Source organism: Malaclemys terrapin, chromosome 2, assembly GCF_027887155.1.
Source record: "Malaclemys terrapin pileata isolate rMalTer1 chromosome 2, rMalTer1.hap1, whole genome shotgun sequence".
NCBI lineage: Eukaryota > Metazoa > Chordata > Testudines > Emydidae > Malaclemys > Malaclemys terrapin.
The window spans coordinates 238,988,115-239,015,913 of record NC_071506.1 but is presented as its reverse complement, the minus strand read 5'-3'; the positions used below and the strand labels follow the sequence as shown (position 1 = coordinate 239,015,913).

General features: G+C 37.0%; 1 protein-coding gene across 2 annotated transcripts in view; it reads right to left on the bottom strand.

Annotated features, from left to right (window-relative positions):
• The window catches only part of SLC25A13 (solute carrier family 25 member 13), a 136,479-nt gene that overhangs the window by 13,235 nt on the left and 95,445 nt on the right, over positions 1-27,799 (bottom strand). For both annotated transcript variants that reach the window (XM_054020387.1, XM_054020388.1), the window contains 3 exons: positions 21,516-21,568; positions 20,521-20,601; positions 6,312-6,452 (listed from right to left, as the gene is read on the bottom strand). In XM_054020387.1, coding sequence (XP_053876362.1) covers positions 6,312-6,452; positions 20,521-20,601; positions 21,516-21,568 — 275 coding nt within the window. The remainder of the gene's footprint in view (positions 1-6,311; positions 6,453-20,520; positions 20,602-21,515; positions 21,569-27,799) is intronic.

The following is a 27,799-nucleotide window of genomic DNA, read 5'->3' as shown; positions in this document are numbered from 1 at the left end:
TGGATCTTTTCCTTTTTTGTTATTTTTAATACAACTGTTCAAACTGCGTGTATTCATACATGAGAACTAGTATGGGTGAAAACAAGCACTCTACGTAAACACCCTTTAACTTTTACTAAATATTCCTGCTTAATATGTTTATTACACTGTTGTGAACACACAATTTGTGTATTTGTGATACCACTGCTTTTTCAAAAATCTATACAACATGTTAGCGGAGATCAGGCTTCCTGTCTCAACTCCCCAAGAACCGATCCATAACATGGCAAGAATTAAGCAGTGCAGAGTTTTGGAATTTTTTTGTACTAAATTCTAGCACTTAAAGCGCAAACCTTTGCTGGCAATATCTATTTTTTTATAAGAATTTGACTTAAATATATTCTAATATTTGATATTTAAAATGGGACCATAACATTTATTTTTTCATCAATTAATATTTGAATGCAAAGTTATTTCTTATATCTTTAGGTAACAAGACACCCAACAAAACACTATCCAAAGTAATAGTGTAATAATATGTAGGAGCTACATCCTGATATATTGCAATGAAAAGATTATTTTATTAAATGTTGTGTGTTAAATAAGTTTGAGTATTATAAAGTGAAAGACAGACTGTAAACCTTGCTGAATCTTGTAAGATGACTCCGGAACTCTTTACTGTGAGATGTACAAGTTCTACTATACTACCATTAAAATAAACCAGAAATTAAAGAAAGACTGTTAAAGACACTAACCCAACAAAACCAACTTTTACCTTTCTTCTGGCAATACAAATAGCATATTATGGGTTAGAATAAGTAAGTATTCTCTCTGCTTTGGGTACACTTTGGTGTCGGCAAGCTACTTTCTCACAATAACTGCCATCCACAGAACACCCCCCTCTGGTAGCTGTAGAAGAATTTGAAAGACAACTAAGGAAATAAACTGGCTCAATATAAGGGGCACAATATTTACCTCCTCGAAGAAACAGGTGGTATGAACGGTATGATATTCTAGAATAATTACTCTAAAACGTGAAACAAGTAGTTCAAAAGTTCATATAAAAAGAAAAATATTTGCCTAGTAGTTTTAAATAAGTAAGGAGTGTCAACCCAACCTTTTTAAATGATGGAATTTTCTGACCAATAACAGATTGTAAACCAGATTTGCTTCTTATTGGTGAAACAAAACAAAAACACACTTTTACACTTCTTATCACAAAGATATATTTGTAAAAAAAACTAGATAAAGAATGTCAAAATCTGATCAGGTTACTAAACATCCAATCAGAATGTAGCATTTTTTCCTCAAAAATTGTTTTTGGTTTAAAATTATACAGTAGGACAGCAAAGGCTTCAGATTCCTCTTTCATCTCATCCATATTTAGTTCTGCCCAGGCGATTCTCATTAACTGTGCACGTAAACACTAGAATAGCAGGCAATGTAGGATCTAAAAACTGTTTCAGAGTTGGAAATGAACACAAAAATACATGGAATTTGGCCAAATAATGGGGGTTCTTTTCAAGTTGTGCATGAATCTTTATGGTGAAGATAGGATTAGCATGTACGATTCTCTGGTTCCTAGCTAAAGTTTCAAATCATGAAAACACATTCTTCCATGATACACAGGGTAATTTAACTTGCCTAGTTTAGTATTTGAGCTCCTTAGCAAATCTCTACATTTAAGAACCATGATGGAGATATTAGATTTCTAAGGTATAAGAAGAAATTGATTATGTGATGCGCTAATGTTGTTGCTCTCTAGTTCCAGTTCAATTCTCAGTTGAATATTATGCATTTGTTGAGAATTCACTGTATGCTTAAGTGATACAGTGATACAGTCAGACAAAAAAACTCCTACTGAGCCAAATCATGACGTCCTTGTTCAGTCACTACATCTCTACCCCGATATAACGTGACCTGATAGAATACGAATTCTGATATAACACGGTAAAGAAGGGCTCCGGGGGGGAGGAGGGGGGGGCGCTGCGCACACCGGTGGATCAAAGCAAGTTCGATATAATGCGGTTTCACCTATAACACGATAAGATTTTTTGGCTCCCGAGGACAGCATTAGATCGAGGTAGAGGTGTACTTAGGCAAAATTCTAATAAGGAGACTTCTTCCTGCATAACTGATATGTAAAGTATAGGGTGTTTTGTAAATAGGCCAGTTTTGATACGTACACATTTTTTTCTGATTAAAGAAAGAAGAATCAATGCAAATCTTTCAGATTCTTCCTTGCTGTCCAGAAATCAATACAGTACCAAAACAGCATGAGAGGAACTGAAAAGTTGGCATGCAGCAGACTGATGGACTATTCTTTAGGAAGAAGATTTCGAACTCCCAATATAAAAGCTAGCCTTGTACAGACAAGTAATACTTTAGGTTTATTATTGTACTTACAGATGGACTAACTGACTGATAAGTACTATGACTGTTCTCATCCATCATACTTGAAAAGATTAGTTAAGGTATCCATTCCCCTTTTTGAAAAAAAATATCATTTTGCAAACATTAAACAGTTTCAACATAGTTGTTTGAGCCTCTGGTAGCTTCTTGTTTTCCATGGACCAACCCCTCTGCCATATAATGCAATGGGAGTGGGAGGGAGCCCATTTTCCCCACCCCCAAAAGAACAATTAGAAGGAAACTCTGCAAGTGGAAACTCACAGAGAATCCTGTCTCTTTCTGCAGGAAAAATCCACAAAAGGACAATGGTACTTTTACTGCTACAATGTCTCATACTAACCCACTTTAACCTTGTCTAAACTATCATTTTTCTTCAAATTTCCCAGATGCACTACCACTGGCCCTAGGGACAGGAGAGTTCAGAAAGCAGGAGTAAATTAACACTGAAGAAGTTATTCTATGATGCCACATGACGCAAAGCAGTGGGAAACTATTCAGCTGAGAATGGGCATCTCCTCCCCACTCCAGACCACTCAGGAAGGGCTCTTGTAGGGTCAAATGGAAAGAGGAGCAGTGTCATGATGTTGCCATTCCTCCTTTCAACCCCCACTCAGATCCATGCCTACAGTAGCATTTAGCCCTGAGCAACATTACTAGCAGCTTGACAGTCTGATGTACGGAATTTAGGGTTGCTAGATGTAAGATGGCAATATTTATCAACCCTAGGTGAGCCAGGTTCAGTTCTTCATCAACTTTATTGAGGATGGATGGAGATTTATCTGTCTGTTAAGAGGTGGGGGAGGGGGAACAGAAACCTAAAGAGATACCGCCATATACAAAGAAGTCAGAGCTCAATAGGGCAAATAGCAAAAGGGTAGTTCTACATTCCATCATGGCTAGAACCAGAGTGGATGCTCCTTGAAAGGCTTAACTAAAGCCTCTAAAAGAGATGTCTGGCACCTAAGACCCCCTGAGGGGCAAAGTCTGCTCACTCTGTCAGAAAGATGGCTTCTAATGTTTATATCTAGATGATAAATTCATTGGTCCTAAACAGCATCCGTCCACCAGAATTGGTTGCTAAACAGACTGAATATTTATATGAACTCCAGACAAACCTCTGTCAGCCTGTTAAAGTACTCTACAGTTTAAAAACACAAGGTCAAGTCATCATCCAAGAAAAATGTTTCTCGTGTTTCTACAATCCTGAGAGCAGGGTGGGGTCTGATTTATACCTACTAAAGGAAGGAAATCACAGTTTGGGTCAGAGTTTTTAATCATAGAACTATCTTTGCAAGGACACTGAGCATAAAACAAACAAGTTCAAAATATGGAAGATCTGTCTTACCCCCATTAGAGTAATTACTATAAAAATAAACAGATATTTTATCAAGGTACTAACATTTTATTAGTTAGCACTGTGGGGTCCATATTCACTCAGATATTTAAAAAAATATATTTAGAGCACTTAATATCACTTAGATGCTCAACTGCTGTATTTACTTAATTTAATAGTTTGCTAATTGATCTATATAGCTTTAAAAAAGAATAGTGTCTTTCAGTTCAAGTCACTGGTTAAAATTCACTCCAGATTGGTATATACTTTGGGGCAGTAGTTTCTGATGACTGACTGGTGCTTTATGTGAAGTGAGTTACTGATCTCACTCCAGTTTTATCTGTGCTGTCTGTTTAAGAAAAAGAAAATTCAGAAGATGACTACTTTCACCCCTAAGTCTCTCCACGTCCAGGTGAGGCAGACTGGTGCAGGAGTTTGGAGTAGCTTTACTTCATTGTTTATACTGTATATGTTCCGTGGATAAGTGTTATTTTGATGGCCAGGATTGTCAAGTTTTCATAGGCACTGAATTCCACAAATGTATAAAAGGACAAAATCAGAGACAAAAAATAGGCTTCTGTGGCTTTCACAGTGTGGATAAAGCTTGTCTCTCAAGTGAATATTTAGCACAGTAATGGCATAATCTGTGATTAAAATTGGTACATGTTCAGATGCAAAATTACATTTGGAAATTATCATTATAAGCTGTTAACAAAAAGTTTTGTGCCTCGCAAACAAATATTTCCAAAGCTTCTACACTAAGATATGAAAATAAAGTGACAATGACCTGTGACTATAATGTTATTTAAAATAAAAAGAATATAACCAATTGCATTCAACAACTAGCACTGGCTGCTCAGAAAAGTTATTTATAAACTCTACTCTAATCAAGTAATTTGCCATTCTTTCTAATCATAATTCTCATTCATTTCAACTAGAATATGTAAAGTTCACTACCTGTCCTCTAAGCCTGTATAGCCTTAGGGACGTGGAATTCTTACTACAGACACGTTTTCAGTTGTAACCTTGGCCCCAAGCAACACCCTGATGTCATTTATTGGGAGTGTATACAATAGGATCAGCTACAGTGAGATGGCCAAAAAATTAGCAAGTCAATTTAGAGGGAAAAACCATTCCCCATTAAGTCCTATTCAGATGTCTGCACTACTCTCCAGGCCAAAACACACATACATCATCCACTCACATACGCCAATTTCTCCATTGTGATGTTAACAGAACAATTTAAGAACTGTATGACTACAAATGGAAATGACACGTAAATATGGTGGCACTTTGTTTTCAGTACTCAGATGGTGTTCATGCTGTCTTTTGTTTCAGTTTAAAACTGCATCACTACAAAAAATACACAGAAATATTGCCTTACGCCACCAAACACTGGATTAAGGATGTACAGTAGGAAGGGGGTCAATCCTGCTTCTGTACACAGTAGACTGCAGAATGGAAAAAACAGTTTGAGAACTACTAGAATATAGCCATTACTTTCTGTCCTGTGGTTAAACTTGTTAAGACATGACATTTAATGTTATGGACAACGAGATGTCCTATCCTTCTATGCTTATCTACAAAAAGCTCCAACCTGGCTGCCCTTATTTGCATAAACTGAGGAGAACTGACTACTCACTTGAGTGTGGATTGCTCGCATGGGTAATGGCTACAGTGCGGGGCTCTCTGTGCCCACTCATAAAAATAAACAATCCCATCCCTCTCCTTTCTACTAACTGGTCTGTTAATCTGGCAGGGAAAACTTGCCAGAGAACTATGGAGTTTGCCCTTATGCCAGACTCTTTGGTTCCTGTTGTCTGTATTTCTAAACTAGTTTTATACGGCACTTAAATGCTTATCACTAAAATGAATTATAACGTCTGGATAAGCTGGTAAGTGAAACGTAGCAACAGATCAAACCCACAACTCCAAAAAAAAGTGAGTCTCTATGTTTTAACACCTCAAAAGTGGATTTAAAATCAAGTGATTTACACTCTGGAAAACAGTTAATTTTTATTATAGTTTGGGTAGGACATTAGGTTAGATCCTTAGATGCATGAAGTAAACCAGTGCATTCTAGTCAAAGGAGCTATACCGATTTAAGCTAGCAGACGATCTGACCGGATAGTTTTGAATAATTCTACATTCACAATGTTTCAATAATTCTAAATTCACAACATTAGATAAAGACATATCATTGTGAGTAGCTATGGTTGGAATGCATATATCATTCTACAGCCTTTCTGTTTAGGTATATGTGCAGGGAACACTAGAGGGCCACAACATTCCATGCTTTTTATTGCCATATCTCTACCTCTACCCCTGTGTGTGTGTGCATTGGGGGAGGGAGGGGAATCTAGGACTATGCATTATGGGTACATATTTCATATCATCCTTTTGTTAAGTAAAGGATAAGGATATAGCTATCTCATGCAGCAGTAAAGAATCAAAGATGAGTCCTGTACAGATCATATTTGCACATCAACCTTCCTAAGCATGATGGAATTAATCTACTAAAATTAATGTCTCTTGTTTACAGAGGCTCTTAGTATTGGATTTCAATTCACATTTAATAAAAAGTTACCTTGTAGAGGCCAAAAAAGCCTAGGTCCCGTAATACAGTGAGGGCACTAACTCGTGGACCAGTGGTAATTTCTCCAGCCACCTGCAATCGGATCTTGACAATTTCTAGTGGATTTGTGAAGATTACTTGAGAACCTCCAGCCTGAAAGTAAAAGGGGAAGGGGAAAGATGAACATGCGAACACATGAAACTATGACCGGCGAAGATCTTGCAACATTCAAGAGAAAGAAGTTTCATTCCTGGTACAGTCAGCTAAGCCATTTCAAATTATGGATTTTTAGTAGTAATTACTTAATGCATTACAATCTACAAGGTAAAACACCTACCCCCACTCAGTGTGGAGGATGAGGAATGGAGAAGGAGAGAGAGAGATGTTAGTAACATTACAGTACATCACACTAGCTCAGTTGTACTACAGTACAGACATTAGCTCAGTTGCTGTTAGAAGAAAACATTCAGCAACATCAATTTTCACAATACTGACAAGCCAAGAACGTTGTAAAGCAAGTAATAAAATGAAAGGAAGAATTAATAACTAAGTAAAGAAACTGAGATCTGCCTGCTAGTACTTAAACATGCTACTGAAGAGCAGGGTCTGGCAGAATCTCTCTCACAATTTTGGCACTGGTTCACAGAACACCAGAGAACATATGAATTTAGAGCAGTGAATTTCCTGTGCTTTTAAGAAGTTACGGACCCCCAAATTTGAATATTATCAAATGTCATTTTAGTCTGTCTTCAGAAATCTGCACATCATTATCTGTACACAGGATCATTATTTTGTTGCAAAATCTTAGTTATTTTGCAGCACTGCAAGAAGTTTAACAAAAAATCTCTATTTGTAAACTGGATTTATTTACATATATATATATTTTTTTAAATCTCACAAATGGATTTAAACTACTTGTAATGGTCTTTAAAATGGACTCCCTTTTTAGGGTCTTAACTAGTTCTGTTAATCTTACTCATGATAACTACTGCAGCATGCAGCCTTTTCACTTTGACTACATAGACAGATCTTGTTAAAGATTCATTCTTGCATCAAAATTACAAAAAAGTATTACATTAAATTAAGTAGAAGCAATATTATTCACTCAAACCCCAATCCAAAGTTCTGCAGACAGTTTTTTCAACACATATCTATTTGCTTAGTTATACAGCAAAAGTATTGTATCCTGCTCCAGTACCAGGTATGCACCCACATTTGCATGAAAAGCAAAAACTAATGCCAAAAAAAATAATATTTTAGAATGAAATAGCAAAATCAAAGTAGCCATAAATGAAAAAGTATCATATCTGAAGCACTATGGGCACCTGTTTGGGGAGAGGAGAGGAGAGGTTGCGGTTTTTTAAAATTAATAATGGCACACATTAACCATCTTCCAACAAAAAGTGTGCTGTAATGCTATTTAACTAATACACCAGAGAAACAGCAAATGGCATATGCAACTATTCTTGCCTACCACTTAGACTGCTCTTATATTGTGTGGTTACAAATTAAAGTTTTTACATAACCTCCAAAATATCCCAAATGTTTCCTATTTTGACCATAAAAAGCATGCTCTTGTGCAGCTCAACTGGTTTTGACTTTCAAATTGGCATAATTTAGCTGCTTCTACCAAACCAGAATACTGGTACGCATAAAACTGCTATTCCTGTTGACAACAGAAATTCTTCAGCATGCACATTGACCTCAATTCTGTATTTTATTAAGATATACTCTTCAAACAAAATATTAGTGATAAAACAGCCAATCTGCTGCTATCACAGTTTCCTCCCCATCCACACACCTCCCAAAAAATCAGGAATCAGAATTACTGGAAAGCCTTTATGGTGATTTATAAACTGCTATTTTACATAAGCTTCACTTCATGAGGCACATCCTAAGTATTCCTACATGCAATTAGGTCCTTTTTCATTTTGAGGAAGAGAAAAATCCTACATGCAATGTGTTATATTCATTTGTGAATATACATTGTCACAGATCTCCTTTGAAAAACATTATTTTAAGCCTAACCCCTTTTCTCTTCGCCATTTGGTTTCCAGAGTTAACTATAAGTCAGTGCTCCTGCTTTACATAAATCTTCAGCCCTTGGCACAATCTTATGTAATTTTTCCATACTTTATTTTTAAAGACATTTGTTCTTCTAGAACAAAGATTTTAAAAAAGAGGTATACTATCACTAAAATTCAGACTGTTCCCAATCCTTTATTCGAAGAATAATCAAATAAACTTCATTCCACATATATGAACAGATTTACATTCATGCAAAATAAACTATTTTTTCTCCACATTTTTCTCCACACCCGATTTCCTAGCAGTTCACTGTGTCCTGACTGAATGTACACGTATTTCTTTTATTTTCACTAACAGGAAACCAAATATCAAAACCCAAAAGAAGATGACAAAATGGAAGTTCAATTTATAAAACTGAAAATGGATGAGGAAAACTCACTAAAATGTATTGAGTAATTTACAAATCCATAAAAAAATACTGAAAAGTGTAAATCTGAATGCCAGAGCAAGGATACAAATTCACTTTTGAGGAACAAGGAAATATATGTATAAAGCAGATGTGTCTTTCTGAAAAGAAAAGAAATATATATATATATATTCGGGACAAAACTGTGTCTTGTAGTTCAAGTTTCAGAGTTCCATAGCCACTTATGACACATACAGAATTAAGTGTTAGTGACTCTGGGCACTTACCCTTCCTTTGTATCAATTTCCAATCTGCAAAATGGGGATTCTACCACTTAGCTTCCTCATACTGGAAGGTTTAATTTGCTTCTATTTGTAAAGCGCTCAGGGCATGTCTATAATGCAATTAAACACCTGCAGCTGGTCCATTTTAGCCACTGTAGATGTTTGGGCTGGGCTGGAGCCTGAGCTCTGGGACTTCGTGAGAGGGGAAGGCCCCACAGCTCAGGCTGGAGCCTGAGCCCAAATGTCCACACTGCAATTTTACAGCCCCCCCAGCCTGAGGCTCACAAGTCCGAGTCAGCAGACACAGGCCAGTCGCAGGTGTTTAAATTGCAGTGCAGACACACCCTCTGAGGTCTGCAGATGGAAGGTGATATTAGAAGAGCAAAGTATTACCGAGAACCCAAAAGCCAAATGGTGATTACTTGTTTATCCTGCCCATATGGAAGGTTTTAAGAAAAAGGCAGACTATTCTGTAGAAACAGCTTCAAGTGGCAAGTCCAAGAAAATCTCTCTAATAGTATTAACTAGAACCCCCCCAAAATATCTTACAACTTTTGTCATGTGCTGAGCTTACCTTGCATATTGATTTGACCAAAGACATAGCAGCTGTACCCTGCTGCAAAAGCCCAAACCGTTAGCAATTCACAGTTATGAGCCAGACTGTACTTGACTAAAAGGTTCAAGATGCGTTTGTGTACATTTTTTCCAACACACGCCTTCTTCACCAGCTAAAATTCTAAGGCTGTATCGACACCAGCTAGCACTGATACAGCTCCAGTGGTAGCACTACCATACACTGGGTGTGGTGTTCACCTAGTCTTGAATGTTGGTATCTGCTCTATCCTAATGCCAATGATGGGAAATTTTAGGGAGAAAGGGCTAATGTGTAGAAGGCCAGAATACTTCCTAATTAAACCATTCTCTACTTGTTTAGTATTGATGAGCTTTTCTACAATATGAAAGCCTCACAAACATTAAAGGCCATTTCCTTACAACACACCTATCAGGCAAGTATCATTCTCATTTTACTAATAGGGAATTTGAAACAGAGCTTAAGTTAGGGCTAGTCTACACTGTCAATACTAAAGCGCTGCCATGGCAGCGCTTTAAGATGCCTTGTGTGGTTGCGGCCTGACTCAACGAGGGGCGTAGCTCCCAGCGCTGGGGCACTGTTTACACTGGCGCTTTACAGCACTGCAACTTGCTGCGCTCAGGGGGGTGTTTTTTCACACGACTGAGTGAGAAAGTTGCAGCGCTGTTAATTGCCAGTGTAGACAAGCCCTAAGACACTCAAAGTCACAAACCAAGTCTGTGGCAGAGCCAGGAACAGAACCCAGTCCAGTATCTGAAATCACAAGTGTATCCTTAGTTGCTAGTATTGTCTATTTACGGAACTCACTGAGACAAAAACCTCATGCAACACATCTTCCTGTCATTTTACTTTGTAAAAATGGTCAGGGGCTTTAAATCCATTTTTTGTAATCTTTGCAGTAGAAAGTTATTTTAATATTGCTGGAGCCTGCACAAAAAAAGGCTGACTTTATAAACAATGTGTTCAGTCTGAAACTATCAAAGAATAAAAAGCTATTAAATCCAAAATACTCAAGCTTAATTGTCTCCCCTCTATGAGCACTCTACATCATGATCCCTTCTGGGTAAATTGTATTAAGAGTTTAATATACGTTTTACCTTTTAACTATATCCGGATAACACCCATTTTTTCTTCATTTAGAATGAAAAATTTACACACATCGGGATTTCTGATTTTCTTTCCACTTCAGCTAAACAATTATTTAAAAGTACACATGCTTTAGTTAAAAAAGTTAAACACATTCCTTTTCACAGATCCTAACATTCTTAGGTTAAAAATTCCTTCTCAACTAATGAAGACAAGCCTGCCATAGGCTGAGTTATAATTGTGTCAATACAAACCATGGATGGGCTCAACCTCGCTGCATCCAATTACTGAGTTGAAATTCTCCTTCTTTCAAAGTCATATTTTAAATCTCATTCATTAACCCATAAGGATGCTACTATAACATAAATCAGCACAAAAATCAATCCTGTCGTTTATGTCCTATTTCAGATACTCAAGAAGAAAATCTGCAGCCACAGTAGTAGCATCATCCTTAGGGGAGTGTGACCAATGTGTGGGAATTCATCCTAAAAGTGCTGTATAGAAAATCCTTTGCAGGTACTGCAAACTACACTATACTGCAACGATCTAACAACTGATGTAAAGACATCATTTATTTTTATTGTTTTTAAAGCATCACTTAAACTTACAACTTGAGTGGTTTTTAATGATAATGTTTATACTCTCTATTTGATGGAAGGCATGAGACTAAAAGTTGAATATTTCCATCATCCAAGAATTATACATAACACACAACTATACAAACCACAATGACTATAAAATGATTAATGAGCCTTCATATATGGATAAAATATATAAAAGGTGTGCTTTTTAAAAAATGTAAGTTAATGTTTTCTTCTTTACAGTTCCCCATAAGTGACACTACTCTGATCTTAGAGCTTATGATATTATCAGACCACCTCTCGATGGCAGTATAGCCTTGTACAGTAGTCTAGATGCATCTATCATACCCCTTCTCCTAATTTTGCTCTGCTTCCCTGGGTGGAAAAGGAAGAGTGGAAAAAGTCTAAGTATTTTTCTTTTGTTAAGAAGAAAATGGGGTTCCACCCCATGGGAAAAAATACATACCATTTTAACTACACATCAATGTAAGAAGTAACTTGTCTGTTTTATACTTGACTACTTAGGTCAAAAGTCACCTAGCTGTGCTATAAGTATTTTACAGTCATAAGTAGGATTTCATCACCACCACATTAAAAAGAATGGGAACTTCATATCTTAGTATAACTGGAGTTTTTTGCACCTATGGACTAAATGAGACCCATCTTCACAAGTGGAAATTGCTAGGAACTCATTGAAAAGATCAAGTGTAAATTCAAGCCTAACCTTCAGGAAGCAAGTTCTGTGGATTTGTACGTGGTGTGAATTTAAATGATCCCTTGCCCAAATGAAGCTGCAGACTTCTCCTTCCACAGACTTTTTCAGTAATTGTGAAATGTAATTTTAACTGCTCTGACCTCCATCATCTCCAACCCATGATCTCTTTTACACTCTACTCTCAGCAAAGGGTATTTGGAGATCGCTTACACTTTACAGCTGGCTGGATATCTATTGTCACTTTGTCCTCCTTCAAGTGCCTCCTCAAAACTCACCTCTTCCATAATGCTTGCAGGGAAGTACAACCTGGCGAGGGCTAAGCTTGTGGAGAGTTGTGATCACTACTATGGACTGGCTAACGATTGTGCATATCATATTATAGTTATTTGTTACCCCCTTGCTCAACCCTCACCCTGGACTGCTCATGTGTTTCATTCTCATGTCTTGGTTTTAGACATAAAGCTCTTTGGAGCAGGAACTGTCATTATGTTGATCCGCACAATGGTTGTGGCATTCAGGCACTATGACAATACAGAAGTTAAATCACTCTGGATCAAAATATTATTTTGTAATTAGTGTGGCCTATCAGAGGGGTCCTACGCTAGTAGCTATAAGAAAAATGTCAACATTTCTCAATAGTTATTGCACAGTGTTGCCTAGGGTATAGTAGTAATTTCCTATTATAAGGATGGAGAAATAATGCAGTAAATGAGAATCAGTACTGCCTTTTTAATAGCAACTGCTGTTTTTTATGGACACACACACACATCATATATAAGAACTATCCCATCCCTACCTTGGAATAAAATCCCATCAAGGTGTCACTTTCTCCCAATCACTCCTAATCTTTGAAATGGAACTATTAAGACTTTAATAATTTGCCTGGTAGGCTGTTCAGAAAACCCCTTGTGTCCTTGACCCTCACAAGCTGCATGTTACTATGTATACCTCCCCACCCACACTTTTTTGGTTTTGCTTAGTGGCACCTAGGGGGCACTGTCCAAACACATATTAAAGAAGAGCCCTTCCCTGAGGAAGATAAGAATCTAAATAGACAAGATACACAAAGGGTGAGAGAAAGGAAGCAGCATTATCCTCATTTCATATATGGGCAACTGAGATTAAGTGATTTGCCCGCGGTAACATAGACAGAACCAGACACTGAACCTGAGATGTACCGAGTTCCAGTCAAGGGTCTTAAACAACCTTAGTCTCTTCAAAAGTCATGTTTTACAAATACCAAAAAATCAAAAGAGTATCACTATACATACCCTTACACTGGGCATCCCCTTTCCTATCTACTAGGTTCTAGAGAGGTCAACTCCGTCCCAGATTACCGAAAGCCAGGCTTCAAAAATGTGCCAATCAGCTAGGAGGCAAGAGAGACTTCAAGACATGTTTTCGTAGGAGCACTCACATTTTGGTGAGAACAGAGCTCATTCAAAAATTTCAGACAAAGTTTATTTTTTGAAAAGTGTCTTTTTAAAAAAAATGAAAGATTTAATGATTTTTTTAAATTCCACTAATTTTTCATATTTTACTCAAAATATTTCATTTACTGAAAACCAGGATTTTTCAGTAAACTGATTATTGAAAATCCAGGGGCTCAGTAGATGAAAAGTCTTGATAACCATTTTGATAAAGTTTTGGCTAAAAAGAACAGTTAATTTTTTTTTTGGGGGGGGGGAGGGGAGAGCCATTTCAAATTATGTAAAATGGAAGTTGCTTCACATTTTTTCATAAAGTTCTTTTTCTATTTTTCAACCAGCTCTAGGGGAGATACCCAGACCAGCCAGATCTTGACTTAACTTGCTTGTCCCTTCCCAGTTGCTGAGACGGGTGATCCACTTATCTCCTGACTGGCAGGAAGGTGGAGAGCTCTACTCTTTCACCAACTACTGCTCACCCTCTTCCTGTCTGTGCTATCTATAGAGAGGTGTGGATAGCATTATCCAGCAATGGGCATCGCATACAGTACATGTACATTTGCCACTGAAAATGTGCAGCACACCTGTGATCACTACCACTTGGCTCACTCTGCTTATGACTGGACATTCATAAGCCCGGCAAAGGAGCCAGACTCATACTGACAAGTAGTGTGCATCTCCTTTGAGGGGTAGTTATTCTAGCTCTGGTTAAAGGTTTTTAGTTTGGATAGTCTAAACGGCCAAGTTGCCACGCTGCAATCTCAAACACTTAAAGCTTCCTCAATGCCCATATGTAGCAAAAACTGGGGAACAAGCTCCCTCAGACATTCACATTAAACAATCCATAAATGGAATTGCAATTAGTCTGATCAAACAGAGCAAAGTAGATTCCTGCTTGAATAACTTCTGAGACAAACAGATACAAGTTATTGAGATTTCTTCACCCTCATTTTTTAACAACATGGCTAAACAGAAAATGATGGTTTATTTACAAAGCTCTGACCAGTTTTGCAATGGAAAAACAGTAGATTTTTTATTTTCCACTTTACAGGTAAAACTGTTCTTCAGAACCCTCGCCAAGAAATCAAAGTGGAGCCTACTTGATTGGTGTCATAAAAGCAATTAAGTTACAGCCCTGTCAAATATGTTAACATCTGGCTCTGCCTGCTATACTTTTGTCTATTTTGACTACTAGTGGTATCATTTAATGATTTACAGACCTTCCATGCCTTAAGGCATGGTAGCTGTATTAAAACTGTAATCCATTATTTCTTGGTAATGTCACATTATAAGTATCTTCCCATTTCTACTAGATAACTGGATCTGAAGTCCTGATTTGGATTTAAGATTTTAGTTTTTTGGATCTGTATTGGTTAACACTAAAAACTTCAGCTTCCTTTAAAAGGAGGATTGGAAAGTACAGTGCAGTTAAAGGTAATTTAAAACATTATATTTTTGGGGCTATAAAATATCTTGTCAATACAATAAACTTTCACATAGTAGTAAAACCATGTTTTAAATATTTAAAATGTCGAGAACATTAAGCACATTCAATGAAAAAATGGGATTTTATAGTCCAAAAGGATTGTATGCTTTAGGTTTTGAAAAATCTCACTAAAACCATGCTGCCCCTCCCCCAGATTGTTTTATGATCTGTAAAAATTCTATTGGAAAACATCAGCCTCTCTGATTTGTCACAGGGAATATGCCTTGGAAAATATACATTAAATGAACAAGCCTATAATAAGAATATATATACTGCAGAGAAATTATCACTTGGAACAGGTATTTTGTGTGTGTACATGATCATGCCCTACATACTTTAAGAAAGGCCATTTTAAACAGATGGGGTGGGTGAAAGATTCAGTGAACTAGTGGGAGAAAATCCAAAACTACAAAGAAAGGTAGCTTGGAATTCCTCATCTGGTCTGGAGGGTGGAAGGATAAATATACACCACAGACTCTCCCTCCCTAATAAGACGACTTTCTGCTACAACAACCTGGATAGAATATTATGTTACTTTATACTGCCACCACTCTTCAACACAACACCTAAAACAACTAAGGTTGGATGAACAATTAATTGGAAACAATTCAAATGTAACAGTTTTAAAGCACATCTGGCTTTACCAAACAGTACCTCTCAAATTAAATTTGAGTATGAATCTAGATATATGTACAAGAGGTTAATGTTTTATATATAATTAAAATGTATTCATACACAGTAAGTCATAGAAGAAGGCCATACTCTTAACAGCTAAATTTAAGTTAAGGGACTTTTAAGCAAGTTAATAAATAGGCAGCTTTAATTTCAATTGGCAATGAAAATAAAGTTGGATCTTCCCCAGTTCCTCCTTAAACCAGAAAAGTGAATCTTGGGTTTTTATATGCATGTGCAACTCCCACTGACACTAATGGAAGTTATATGCATGTATCGATGGGAGAATAGACCTCTTAGAGTTAATCTGTTAAGAGTTCAAAAAAGTGTACTCAGTTTCCTTTCAAAGTTAATATCAGCAATCATAAAGAACACCATTATTTCTCTAACAACCTTAATACACTGTACTAGAACTTTTAGCATTAAGAAGAATGAGACTGTTCTATTTTCTCTCTGACACGCACTTTTTTTTTCCCTGGCATATAGCTCTGAGTTTCTTTTTATCCATAACCTAGATTTCTCAGCCAAATATAATAAATTTATCAGTTTTAAGTTTCTGCACACGGAAAACAGAAATGGCACCTCCAGTTTCCTTTAGTCTACAATCTTGCGAGAGTTTCTGGATTCTTGCAGGCAAGACATCCAGGAAGGTTCTGGTAGTTGCAATCCTCCAGCTCTGTGCCTTGATTACAATATGCTAGAGAGAGAACACAACTCACAGGACACCACTGGACTCATCTTTATTATCTTCAAAAACAAAAGCAATGTTGTAAGTAACAGTATTAAGAATCTGCAGTGGGATTGATTATTTGTCACAACTTCCATGGAATGTTAGTGCATTTACCTTTTATAAATTATTCCTAACAAGAATTTTGCACACTTTCTAGTTAAGCAAACCCTAAAATCCTATAACATCTAATTTTTATGTTCCATGGGAGAGCGGAGATTATCCAAGCAGGTCCAGTATGTCTCAGCTTTATTATTATAAACATAAAACCTCTAGAAATATATATCTAAATCTATCTCAACAACTTAAATAAAAACAAGTCTGTACGGGAGCTGTAATCATACTGTGCTACGTGATTTAAAATCAGCTAATAGTGAGGAGACACAGATGCTATGTAGGGAAAGACTGTGTATACTTAAGGGAAGAACAACATTTTGCTTTGTAGTGCTTCTTAAAAAGTATCAGGCTACTGATTTATATGGGTGTTTATATCAATGCAAGTAGTTTAGAGGTTTTGAATAGGTATTTATTTTAAGTCATACTGACTATTTTTCCTACTCTTTGTAACAATCCAGTGACCAACTGTTTGTATTTTTTATGTACATTTTATTTTCAGTACTTGGATGTCTGTCCCTACTTCCAGAGTTAACACAAGTTACTCATTTTGCCATCACTCCATTTACAAAGAAAACTAATATTTACGCAAGCAAGCAGAATATTCATCTCAATGTTTTATGACACAGATGTCTTCTTAAAAAAAGTCAGTCTTACTTTAAATCACAATGCAACTGGAGTTTTTACTCTGTGATTATGATCCAAACGAGACAACGATTCGTGTTACTGTATCAAAAACATTACTTAATGTCTTAACCAGTAACAGCCCTAAGTGGCTATGTGCAATATTAATAACCATTTTTCAAAATAAAATTGGCTTTCTACATTTTGTTGGTCCCTCTTTCCCTTTCAGTCAATACTGTGGTATATCATTAAACCAGGATGGCCTCAGACGCCAGTAGCTTTCACTGGAACAGTTACCCATGTGAAATAACTTGAAAGTTGGGAAGAAAAATGTTCTCTTTTGGAAGCTTTAACATTATTACTACTACAAAAGGAGCTCAGCCTCTGTCACCCTATACCTAGCCATAAACTTGTCCTCTTATCATGGTCTTCTTGCAGGTAGCCACAATATTAGGACAATTTCATGTAACATGTTTTTGCATTTTTAAAGTTGAGGAAATTAACCTATATTTTTTGCATAGGTCTTTAGCAGATCTGAATACCAGCCCCACAGTATCATTGGACACTTTACTACATCTTGGAAATGAAGATTTGTAGTATTATAATAGTGTAAGGGACTATAAAGAATTCTCATAAACCACAAATGAAGAAAGGAGTACCAAATAGGTAGGAATCACATCTCTTCATGGCTGTCAAGCACCAGGCAAATTACTGCATTAAATATACATTAATAAATTATAATAAATAATAGCAGCAGTTTGACCTTATAATAGTAGAATTCCTTATAAGTGAGGAAGCAGAATTTAGAATTTCTGATTCAATAGAGTGATTTACACTTCAACCCTCCTTAAACTACTATATCAAAATAATCTATAAAGGTCACAGTTTTCTTTTAATTGTGTTCTAGGAAATTTTTTTATTTTCTTTTAATTTTAGATAAACTACCACTTTCATCTTCACATAATAAAAGCTATGAAACAGGCTGTTAGCTGAACTAAATACCATGAGGTCATGAAGCAAAGATCTTTCTGCATTTTTTTGCAGGGGAGAAAACAGTTTACAAAACAGAAAAAGGCTTGTTCAATGAAACAAGCAGCTTTGGTTACAAGTGCAAAAGTCAGCCATGTGTACTAATTCTCAGTAATTATGATGCAAGGTGAGCTCCCCAGGGACTTAAAAGTCAACGCCTAGCAATGGTTGGGCGAACAGCGGAGTGGAACTGCTCATGTGATACTGAACCCTTGAAAGCCCTTTGTATTCCCAAAGAGACAAATATATCTACAGAGCTGCTTGGTCCTCCCACTGTGCTCAGAACTGGAATAAAAAATAAATACCCAAGTTTATTAGATGAAAAAGTGTAGACATTCCTGCTTAATCAAATACTCCAGACCTAGGAGATCAGAGAAGGTGACCAATATTTTTAAATGTAAATTTATCACCCATTTGTAGTTGAGATCTGAGCATGGGGAGTGGGAAGCTGATCTGACAGCTTCCCCCTTCAAAATTCATCTTAATTGGCTGCCCTCCTTTAGGAGCAATTCTGATATTCTTGGAATCCTGTAAACTTCTGTAGGATAATGATTAACAATAAGCCATAACAGAGTCTTGACATACTATATACCACTGTCTGATTGCCTCCCACATGGGAGATTATCAATGTTTTAAGTAGACGTAAAAGACAAGGGTGGACTTTTCCAAAGAACTCACTCTGCTCCCATTGAAGCCAATAACTAGGCATCACTTCTAAAGACAATCTGTGCTGTACGTTTGAAGTGTATGCACAAATACAAAAAAATGAGACCACCTGCAGGAAGACAATACAAGTCACAACCTATCTACCTGGAACTAAACTGTACCCTTAAGTGAAACACTTCAATTAAAGAAAACTCAAGGCACTCTGCCACCACATCTCTTACCAGAACTTTATGCACAATCTCAATTAACTTTATATTTCAAATACCAACTGGGATAATCCAACATTTACAGCATATTTAAAATAAGTCCCAAGCAATCTTCCTCTTAAAGCAGATCCTTAGTTTACAATGAACTATTGAAAAAGGCTTGCTGCAGCAGTCTCACAAATGATAGGTTACAGTGAAAGAACTAGTGTTATCTGCACTACATAAAAAAATTCAGATTGCCAATAAAACAAATCTAGGTTAATTTAGTGCATTTTCATGTTGAAAAGATGCATTGAATTCTATATGACATATGCACACAACTAAACATTTTCTAAATGGGAGGGGCAAACATTTTTGTATCCACAAGTACTTTATTGCATTTTCCCTTCAGTTAGTGTGTGCTTTTATTTGGGTCTTTACAGGCCCACATTCTTTTTTCTTTTTTTTTTTTGAATGCTCCTAAAGTTACAGAACAAGGGTACCTGGCAGTCTACGACAGGTCAGTGATCAAACAGAAGCAGTAGTCAGACAGCAGCCAAATCCTGCCTCATCCCATGAGAATTACAGAAAGCCAGGACTTCTCAGTCTGTACTACATTCAAACAACTTCACCCTGAGGCTCAGATAATCATAACGTGCTCTTTGCAAGCACATACAACATGAATCTCTGCACTACTGATGTTAAGATAGAATTCTTTGTTTTTAAGTTGTTCAACATAATTTTCAGCACAGATAGAAACTGCTTTAAAATGTGACCTCATTGTCTTGTGACAGCAGAAACTACGTTAGATTGAAAATATACCAGCACTGCTCTGCCCCAGTGATCAAAGCCAGTTTAAATAAACAGTGTTCTTTATCTTTAAAGTGCACTAGTCTTTGAACAAGAGTTCATTTTCCTTAAAGTATTTATATTCGCTTGAACAAAATCAATACACCAGATAAAGTGAGATATAGTATGACTAGATAGAACTAAACTAAAGTGTAAAATATGCAGAATGAGATACAGATTATTCACTAAAATACTATTCTGGGCAAGGAAAACAGTCTTCTAAACTATGGTGGGTTTTAAATACAGCCTACATTCAGGAATGCATTATGCAGTAGTTAACATTACACAGCCTACGTCTCCTATGAACGCAAGGAAGCATGAGTAGTTTTTGCCATTTACAAAGCCAGTATCACTGCAAAAAGTGAAAATTAGTGGGCGCGATACAAGATCAGGAAAAAAAAGTGACATCGCACAGTGGGTGCCACAATGAAATAATGCACTAATTATTAACTTCTGGAAAGGTTAGCATGAATCCTATTTAGGCCATAAGCTGCAGCCAATGTGCCTTTTATTAAGGAAACAATTCTAAGATGTGAAGAATTATACAAATTAGTTAAAAGGCAAGAAGCATAGAAATGTTTACCCTTCCACATCAAGAACTGGACTATCTAGGAAAGAACTGAGTTGCTCTAGTAGATTCTGTCCTTGTACTGGATCTGCAGTTAAACAGAAACCTTAGTCCACAAATTTAATCTTATGTAGTATATTTTAATCTCTCCCAAACGCAGGAAATGTAAAGAAGATACTTACACAACCGCCAGCAAGAATTTCTGCTGCCAGTGGGACAGAACGATCTTTGTTCATAAATTTGTCTCTCACAAAATCATTAACCTTAAAAACAAGGATTTATGAAAGCTGATAAATAAGGAGTGAGAAGCACACAGTAATTACAAATTTTCTGCAATTAAAAATGCTAATAAATCCAGATGTTACATCTATCAAGGTGCCAAACAGTCACAGATATTAAATAAAATCTTATGTAGTATATGAAATATTGTAAAGCTGGCTGTAGTACTGTTCTTTCAAATAAACACATTATTTTAAAGATATATGAAATAATCATAAGTTTCCATAAGAGTCTCCAAAATGGTAATTGAAAGCTGATTTAAAATTGGATTTCAAGATGCAATACATTTTATAGCAATGTTAGCTTAATGAAAAAGAAACATTATCACTGGCTTTTGTGTATAAACAATGCATTATGATTAGGTTATAATGAGAAATTCTTTAATGCCTTCAAAGTATTCAGAAAATCTAAAATTACATGAGCTAAAGAGCAAGTAATGTACATAATAGGAATACATGCAAACAGGTTCCTTTCATATCAGAGTTCCATTGTGTGCCAGCATTCTTTTATATTAATCTAGGAATTAAACACAACTGCTGCGGGGGAAAAAATCGTATTCCTTTGTGAGAAGAAACAAAATCAAGGTCTGGGCTACTTCAAAACAAACAGGAGTAAAACTAGTGGATTAGGGAGACTTTGTACATTTTGAATCAAGCCCCCAAATGATAGGTTTAAATCAGCCCCTTTTCAGAAATACAAGTAAGCTGCTTGTACACCACTTGCAGTGCCATGGTTGAGATCTGAGCAATTGTCAGACCCTTTGGAAGTAAAACCTCATCTAACAAAATACATGGAATATAGTCTAACACACTGAAGCACAAAAACCCTACGTCTCCTCATTGGAAATTCAGACATACAAATCATGGCTAAAGGCTAGAACCCTCACTTTCAGACTTACAGTAAGTTTTATGGCCTTCTCTGGGGCTACTCCCAATAATTGTGGTAAAAGACCTGTAAACACACAAAGAGAGCTTAAATGTATTAAATAGCTTAGTATTAGCTAAACAAATCAACGGCTATATGCAAAGATCACCACACAGAAACTAGGGCAATTTTTTAGGCAATTTTCTGCTATTACATTTAATGAGTACTTAAACATTCCATTTCAAGAACAAACTTCTTACTGCCACATGAAGTCAAAGCAACTTCCTATCCATATATTAGTTACTTTGCACTTAAACTAATATTAGTGATTTAAGAATTTTATATACCAAGACAGGTTTACCCAAATAATACTGTATTCTGTTCTACACATCAAAATTTGTTCTGTTATTTCTTCAGACAAAAGTTAAGGTAGTTCAGCAGTGTGAAACAAGTTATCTGCATTTCAAAATCAAGAGAATAAAGCATTTTGCTGGCATGAAACAATAGCATTAGGTGGAATGACCTAAGGGGATATGAAAGAAAGTAATGCAAAACAGCCAAACATGTACAACTGCATTCTTAAGTGAAGCACTTTGTCTAGAGCACTAATTCTCCAAAGCTTAGACACTGGAAGTTATATTATTTAGCTATGAGTATGTGGAATTTCTGATTTCTCTTAACAGAGCTGCACTAAGTTGGAACTGAGAGTCTCTGGTCAGCACAGCTTTGTTGAATTAAAGTGAACAATCTATTTTTGTAAAAGTTCAGCTGAAATGATCTAAAGAAGATACAGAACCTTACAGAAGGGATGTAGGGATAGAATGCTGCCTCAAGTGCAGCACTGTGTACAGTGAGAAGGGGGTATGATTTATGGCACTATTTACATATGTGAGAAGTAACCCTGTGAGCAAGAGTTGCAGGAACAGGCCTTAAGTATTTCAATAATGTACACAGTACTTCAGGGAAAATTACACTAAATCTAACATTTGCAATTCTCATATTTGGGTGAAGAGGCTACAACTATAGTTCTATGTCTAAGGAGCCTGCTTCCCAAAGGGCCTTTTTTGCCACCAAACTGGATGTTTGGATGACAAAGAGGTTGAAAAATACATTAATCTGACCCACAGATTTTTTTTTTTTTTTTTTTTTTCTGTCTTGCTCCAACCCTCCAGCATTTCTGGTTGATATTGACATTTGCTGAGAACAGTATCATTTGGCTTGTTGTTTCAGAAGCAGTCAAACTATATTCTGCTTTTCAAGAAATAGTGTGTATTTATTAATTATGTGCGTCATTACAAGCACACACGTACATTTCTCCACCCAAAACAATTATGTTAAAACAGCATTACAATTACATTGCTGAACCGTCAAACGAAAGAAAATTCCAATGGTGCAACTGCACGTACTGCTGGCTGAAAACGGGGGAAATTTTGCTAAGGAAAATTGTCCACATTTGGCTGAAGAATTTTAAATTTTGAAAATTTTCAATTAGTTTTAGTTGCATGTGCAACCTTAACTCTGCGTTCCATGCAAATACAACTCTGATAATGTGTGATTATGTAATTAATTACTACTTTTTCCATAGGACCCCTGTCTCATTCAGCCAGTTGTGCGCAATGAATGAGGCAGGGACACATACTGAATAAGACTGAATTCTAACAATCCGTGCCTTATTTTGAACCTAATTCTATTTGCAATCATCACGTTATAAATCTAAAGTAAAACTGAATTTACACCAGCATAACAGAGTATAGCTGGGATATAACAGACAGTGAATGCACACTTCACACACTTCACCTCAAGCCCAATGAAATCAACAGAAAAACTCCCATGGGCTTTGATAGACATGTGCAGTGACAAAATATTGGGAGATCGTTAATTTAAAGAAATTGTATATATATATTCAGTGTCCATTTTTTGGAAGCGTTATAATTAGGCCAAATCAAACTGATTTTCACTGGACAGATTTGGGAATGGTCACTTTGTCATTTTTTCTACACCAATTGTTCAAGGTAGTAAAGGTACTCAAAGTAGCAAAACTGTGTTTATCCTGGCAAAAGTCATTTCTTCCTATCTGCCTTATTCTGCACTCAAAAAACCCAACTGAACTGTTTTCACTAAAGCTTTCCACAAAAATTTACCTCAGAGAGGAAGTTTCAACGCAGAAAGTGAAAATTATAAAACATCTAAAAAACAACCTTCATAGTATGAAAATATTTAGGCAATTTTAATTAGATGTGTTGCTGTGTGTGCCACCTATAAAATATTATATATAATAAAGAGAAATGCTACTTAATAGAGTTTCCCCATACAATCTATGCACATCTTAGGTTTCTGAGCTCACATCTCATCTTCACATTATACTAGGGCTCTGAAAGAAGGCAAAGATGGATACGGTAAAAATGTAGTATTGCAAATTAAATTAAGAGCTTTAATCAGAGAAACAATTTTCAAATCAGTATATATCAAATCAGCACCATAAACTGTTTCTGCTTCATTTCAGTAGTGGGGGAGACAGGTCTTATTCATCAAAAATATATTACAGATTTGTGTGGATGATCAGATCTTGGTTTCACACCACGCTTTATTTTTATTTTTTTTTGTATCAGGTAACTACACCACACAAACAAGTGAATAGATGAGAACAGCTGTTGCTCAACCTATGTAAAATGCTTGAAACCCTTATGACACACAATGCAATTGAACACTGCAAACTTTCCTGTTACATTATTTACACAGGAAAACAGACAATATGAGAGTACTACCACTCCATAAATTGGTACCCAAATGCAAGTTTCCAGAAAATGAAGTTTCTATCATAGCGATCTCATTTCATTAGTAGTATGAGACACATGTAAATTCATACGGTGACTAAAAGGAGTGATTAAAGTCTATAGATTATGAGGAGTTGGGGGTATCATGGCACCTCCATCTTCGGAATTAAGAGAAAAATGAAGTCCGTATCATTTGTGGTCAAATATCCCAGGTCTCTCCCCTCACCTCAGTAGAAGGGGTATTTCCACACTGACACATTAGAAAGTTACGAAAAGCATGTACCAGTGTTTACACTGTGCTCATGATCACGGGTATCTAGGTGCCTTCCAAGTGACACCATCCCAAATATCTCTAGGACCAAATTCTCTTTAAAGAAAATCTAATGCTCTCTTTACATCCACAAGATGGTGTAATTTACCCTTATCTGAAATTAGTGGTTTAAGACATGGTATTTCTGCTCTTTTAAAAATTGGAGTGGAAATTAAAAAAAAACTCTGTTCCCTCCAGTGAAAGGAAAAATGTGATCTGTTTAAAAAATATCCCAAGTAGGGTCTGGAAGACCTGCCGCTTACTTGTCTACACTGCAGTGCAGAGTGTTTAATGCCCAACTATCTCAATTCTGAATAACTGCACTGTTAACAGAGTTCTTCAGATTACTGAAGTTTCCATTGCTAACAAACATGTTACAATAAAGAGCCTCAGTTATTGAACAGTGGCACATATGTGCTACTTTAACCTTAAATACTGAATTTATAGGGAACTACAGACAGTAGCATGAAGTGACATGGGAAGTTTTTTTGTCAAAGTAACCACAGTGCTATATACCAGGTGAATGTACTAATCTGTAAATTAGTCCCTCAAATTCTTGTCATCCCCCTCAGCATCCAAACTTAACTGGAACCTCTTCAACCTCCCCTCTGCTGCCAAACTTTCCCAGTGTCCTTTTGTCATACACCTGGCAATCAGGCAGCAGCCCAACAACCACTGCAAGTAGCTAGAGGGAGTTCCAAATCCTTTAATAAATTCCATCTATATTCGTCTTTAAAAAGGGAAGTTACACCAGAGCAAACTTTAAACAAAGCATTTGTACAAAATGCAGTTTAGTCTGCCAGCAAATTGCCTCTACAATGACTGTGTTGTTCAAAATAATCCAGTTTCTCCTCCTGTTTAATCCTGAAATGAGATCATAATCCTGTGTTTAGGGCATTAACACTGTCAAACTGATTGCAAATTCACTGATTCAGAATATACTTCAAGATAAAGGGGAAGATGGGCTGTGGTGGAGGAAGCTCATAAACCCAATATTACTTGCCCAAAAACTGCCAAAAGGAGCAAGACAGGACAATGTACAAACAACATGATAATAATAATGGAGATATCCCATCTCCTAGAACTGGAAGGGACCTTGAAAGGTCATCGAGTCCAGCCCCCTGCCTTCACTAGCAGGACCAAGTACTGATTTTGCCCCAGATCCCCAAGTGGCCCCCTCAAGGATTGAACTCACAACCCTGGGTTTAGCAGGCCAATGCTCAAACCACTGAGCTATCCCTCCCCCTGATGAGCAAAAGGAGTTTATCTTTATGCAGGACATGTGTGATTTCCCCAATCTGAAATCCCTCTGTGTTAGAGCCGTTTATACAATTCTTCAGAAGACGATATAATGGAATTCTCATCGCATCCTGATGGCGCCAATTTGCTATTTTGGAAACGCAGGTAAAGCAGCTGGATACTAGGAAATTAAATTATGTTTTTCATCTAATAGTTGGGCATTTTCTAAGGTTTTGGTTGCGAGAAACCTCTAGCAAGAAGAAAATATCTGTCAGCGCTCTACTAAATTACTAGATTTGCTCAAAAAACATGTAGCACATTTAGCTACAGAATCATTAAATATACTTTGTGTTTAATCTACATAATCTGTGTTTTATAGAGGAATTAGTCAACCAACATCCAATAATTCAAAGCACATGTTACAGCAATGGTGCCCAAACTTGTCCTGTCGCGCTCCCCTCTGTACCCTCCTCCCATACAAGTAATGGAATCTGTCCGTGCCCCTCCCCCTCCCCCCATTACTGCACAGCCAAGGATTCCTCAGCAGAGGATGGGGGCAGAACTGGGGCTAGAGGCAGAGCTGGCCTGCGGATGGAGAGGGAATGAGAGCAGAGCTGGCCCACGGGCGAGGATGGAATGAGGGTGGGGCGGAACTGTGGCTGGGGATGGAGCTGCAACTGAATGGCGCTCTCTCCCTGTCCCTCCTCCCCCCATGGATGTTGTCTCGGGCCCCACCATACACCCCAATCCCCGAACGTTTCTCCACACCCCTTAGGGGGGCATGCCTCGGCGAGCACTGCGTTACGGGGAGAGTGTGTAGCAACACCTATTAAAGTTGAGACAAGTCAGGTTTTTATTGGTATTTATTGGACCAACTTCTGTTGGAAGAAGGTACAAGCTTTCCAGCTACACAGAGCTCTTCCTCAATTCTACATGGCCACTGCACACTATTATTACGGTTGTCTAACACTTTGTATTATAACTCTCTGTTTTCAGTTGCTCATAACTTTGTCAAACTGTAATCTGTTGGACTGAAATTTTCTATGCTTCATGTCTGCCTCAGGTTGAATTTCTTACAGGAAGTCTGACCAAAAACAAGAGTTGTTTTCAGAAATGATGTTCAGTCACTACAGTATCTCGTATGCTTACTCTAAAAAGATATCCAAAATCAGCTTCAATCCAGGCTTGTATGAGGACAAAATAGGAAATGGAAGTCAGAATCTTCACTGACCTGTGTGTCAGAGGAGCAAAAACTACCGCTGGTAGTGTACTTAATATGTCTGATTCCAGAAGAAGAGAAAGTTTTTCCTGCCACTGGAAAAACTGCAGCCACTTGTATCAGTTTATGATTATCTGTAACTACCTATCCATAACCTGAAGTAATACTGTTGATGTTTTTGCTTTTTGTGTCAATACTTGAACCCAGCAGTCTGTTGGGTTCTGAGTTGGAGCCATGGCTAGCAAGATAACAGGGGCTGATGTACATAAAAGATGACAAACTGCATTCCCATGGACAACTGGTGATCAATGAAGCACATGCTGATAGTCCAAAAGAGAGCTGGCTGTTCACATGGTATTGGCTTTCCTTCTTGTTTTCAGCCAAAAGATACAGAACAGATGGGAGGGTGCAATAAAATGAAGAGCAGAAGTAGATGATTTGATTAACTTTTGTCAAAAATTACAAGACACGCATCATACTAAAGACCGCTAAAGGGACAAAAAAGCTTTTCTAATACTAAGTTTTCCCTGTAAGCAATTGCTGCAGTTGCCACAGCAATCCTATACAATTGTAGATGGGAGGGGAGGTGGTCCATGACATTGTGAATGAAGGGAGGAAGAGGCCCCCAAGACAATTTCTCTATTGAGATGTGCTTTGTACTATGGAAAAGTTCGCAGACCCCTGACCTAGAAGAGTTGTGACTTAATATTAGGAGCAACAAGTCTGATCAAAGACATTTAGACTACACAAGCATAAACCAGGCCCAAAATATTAGT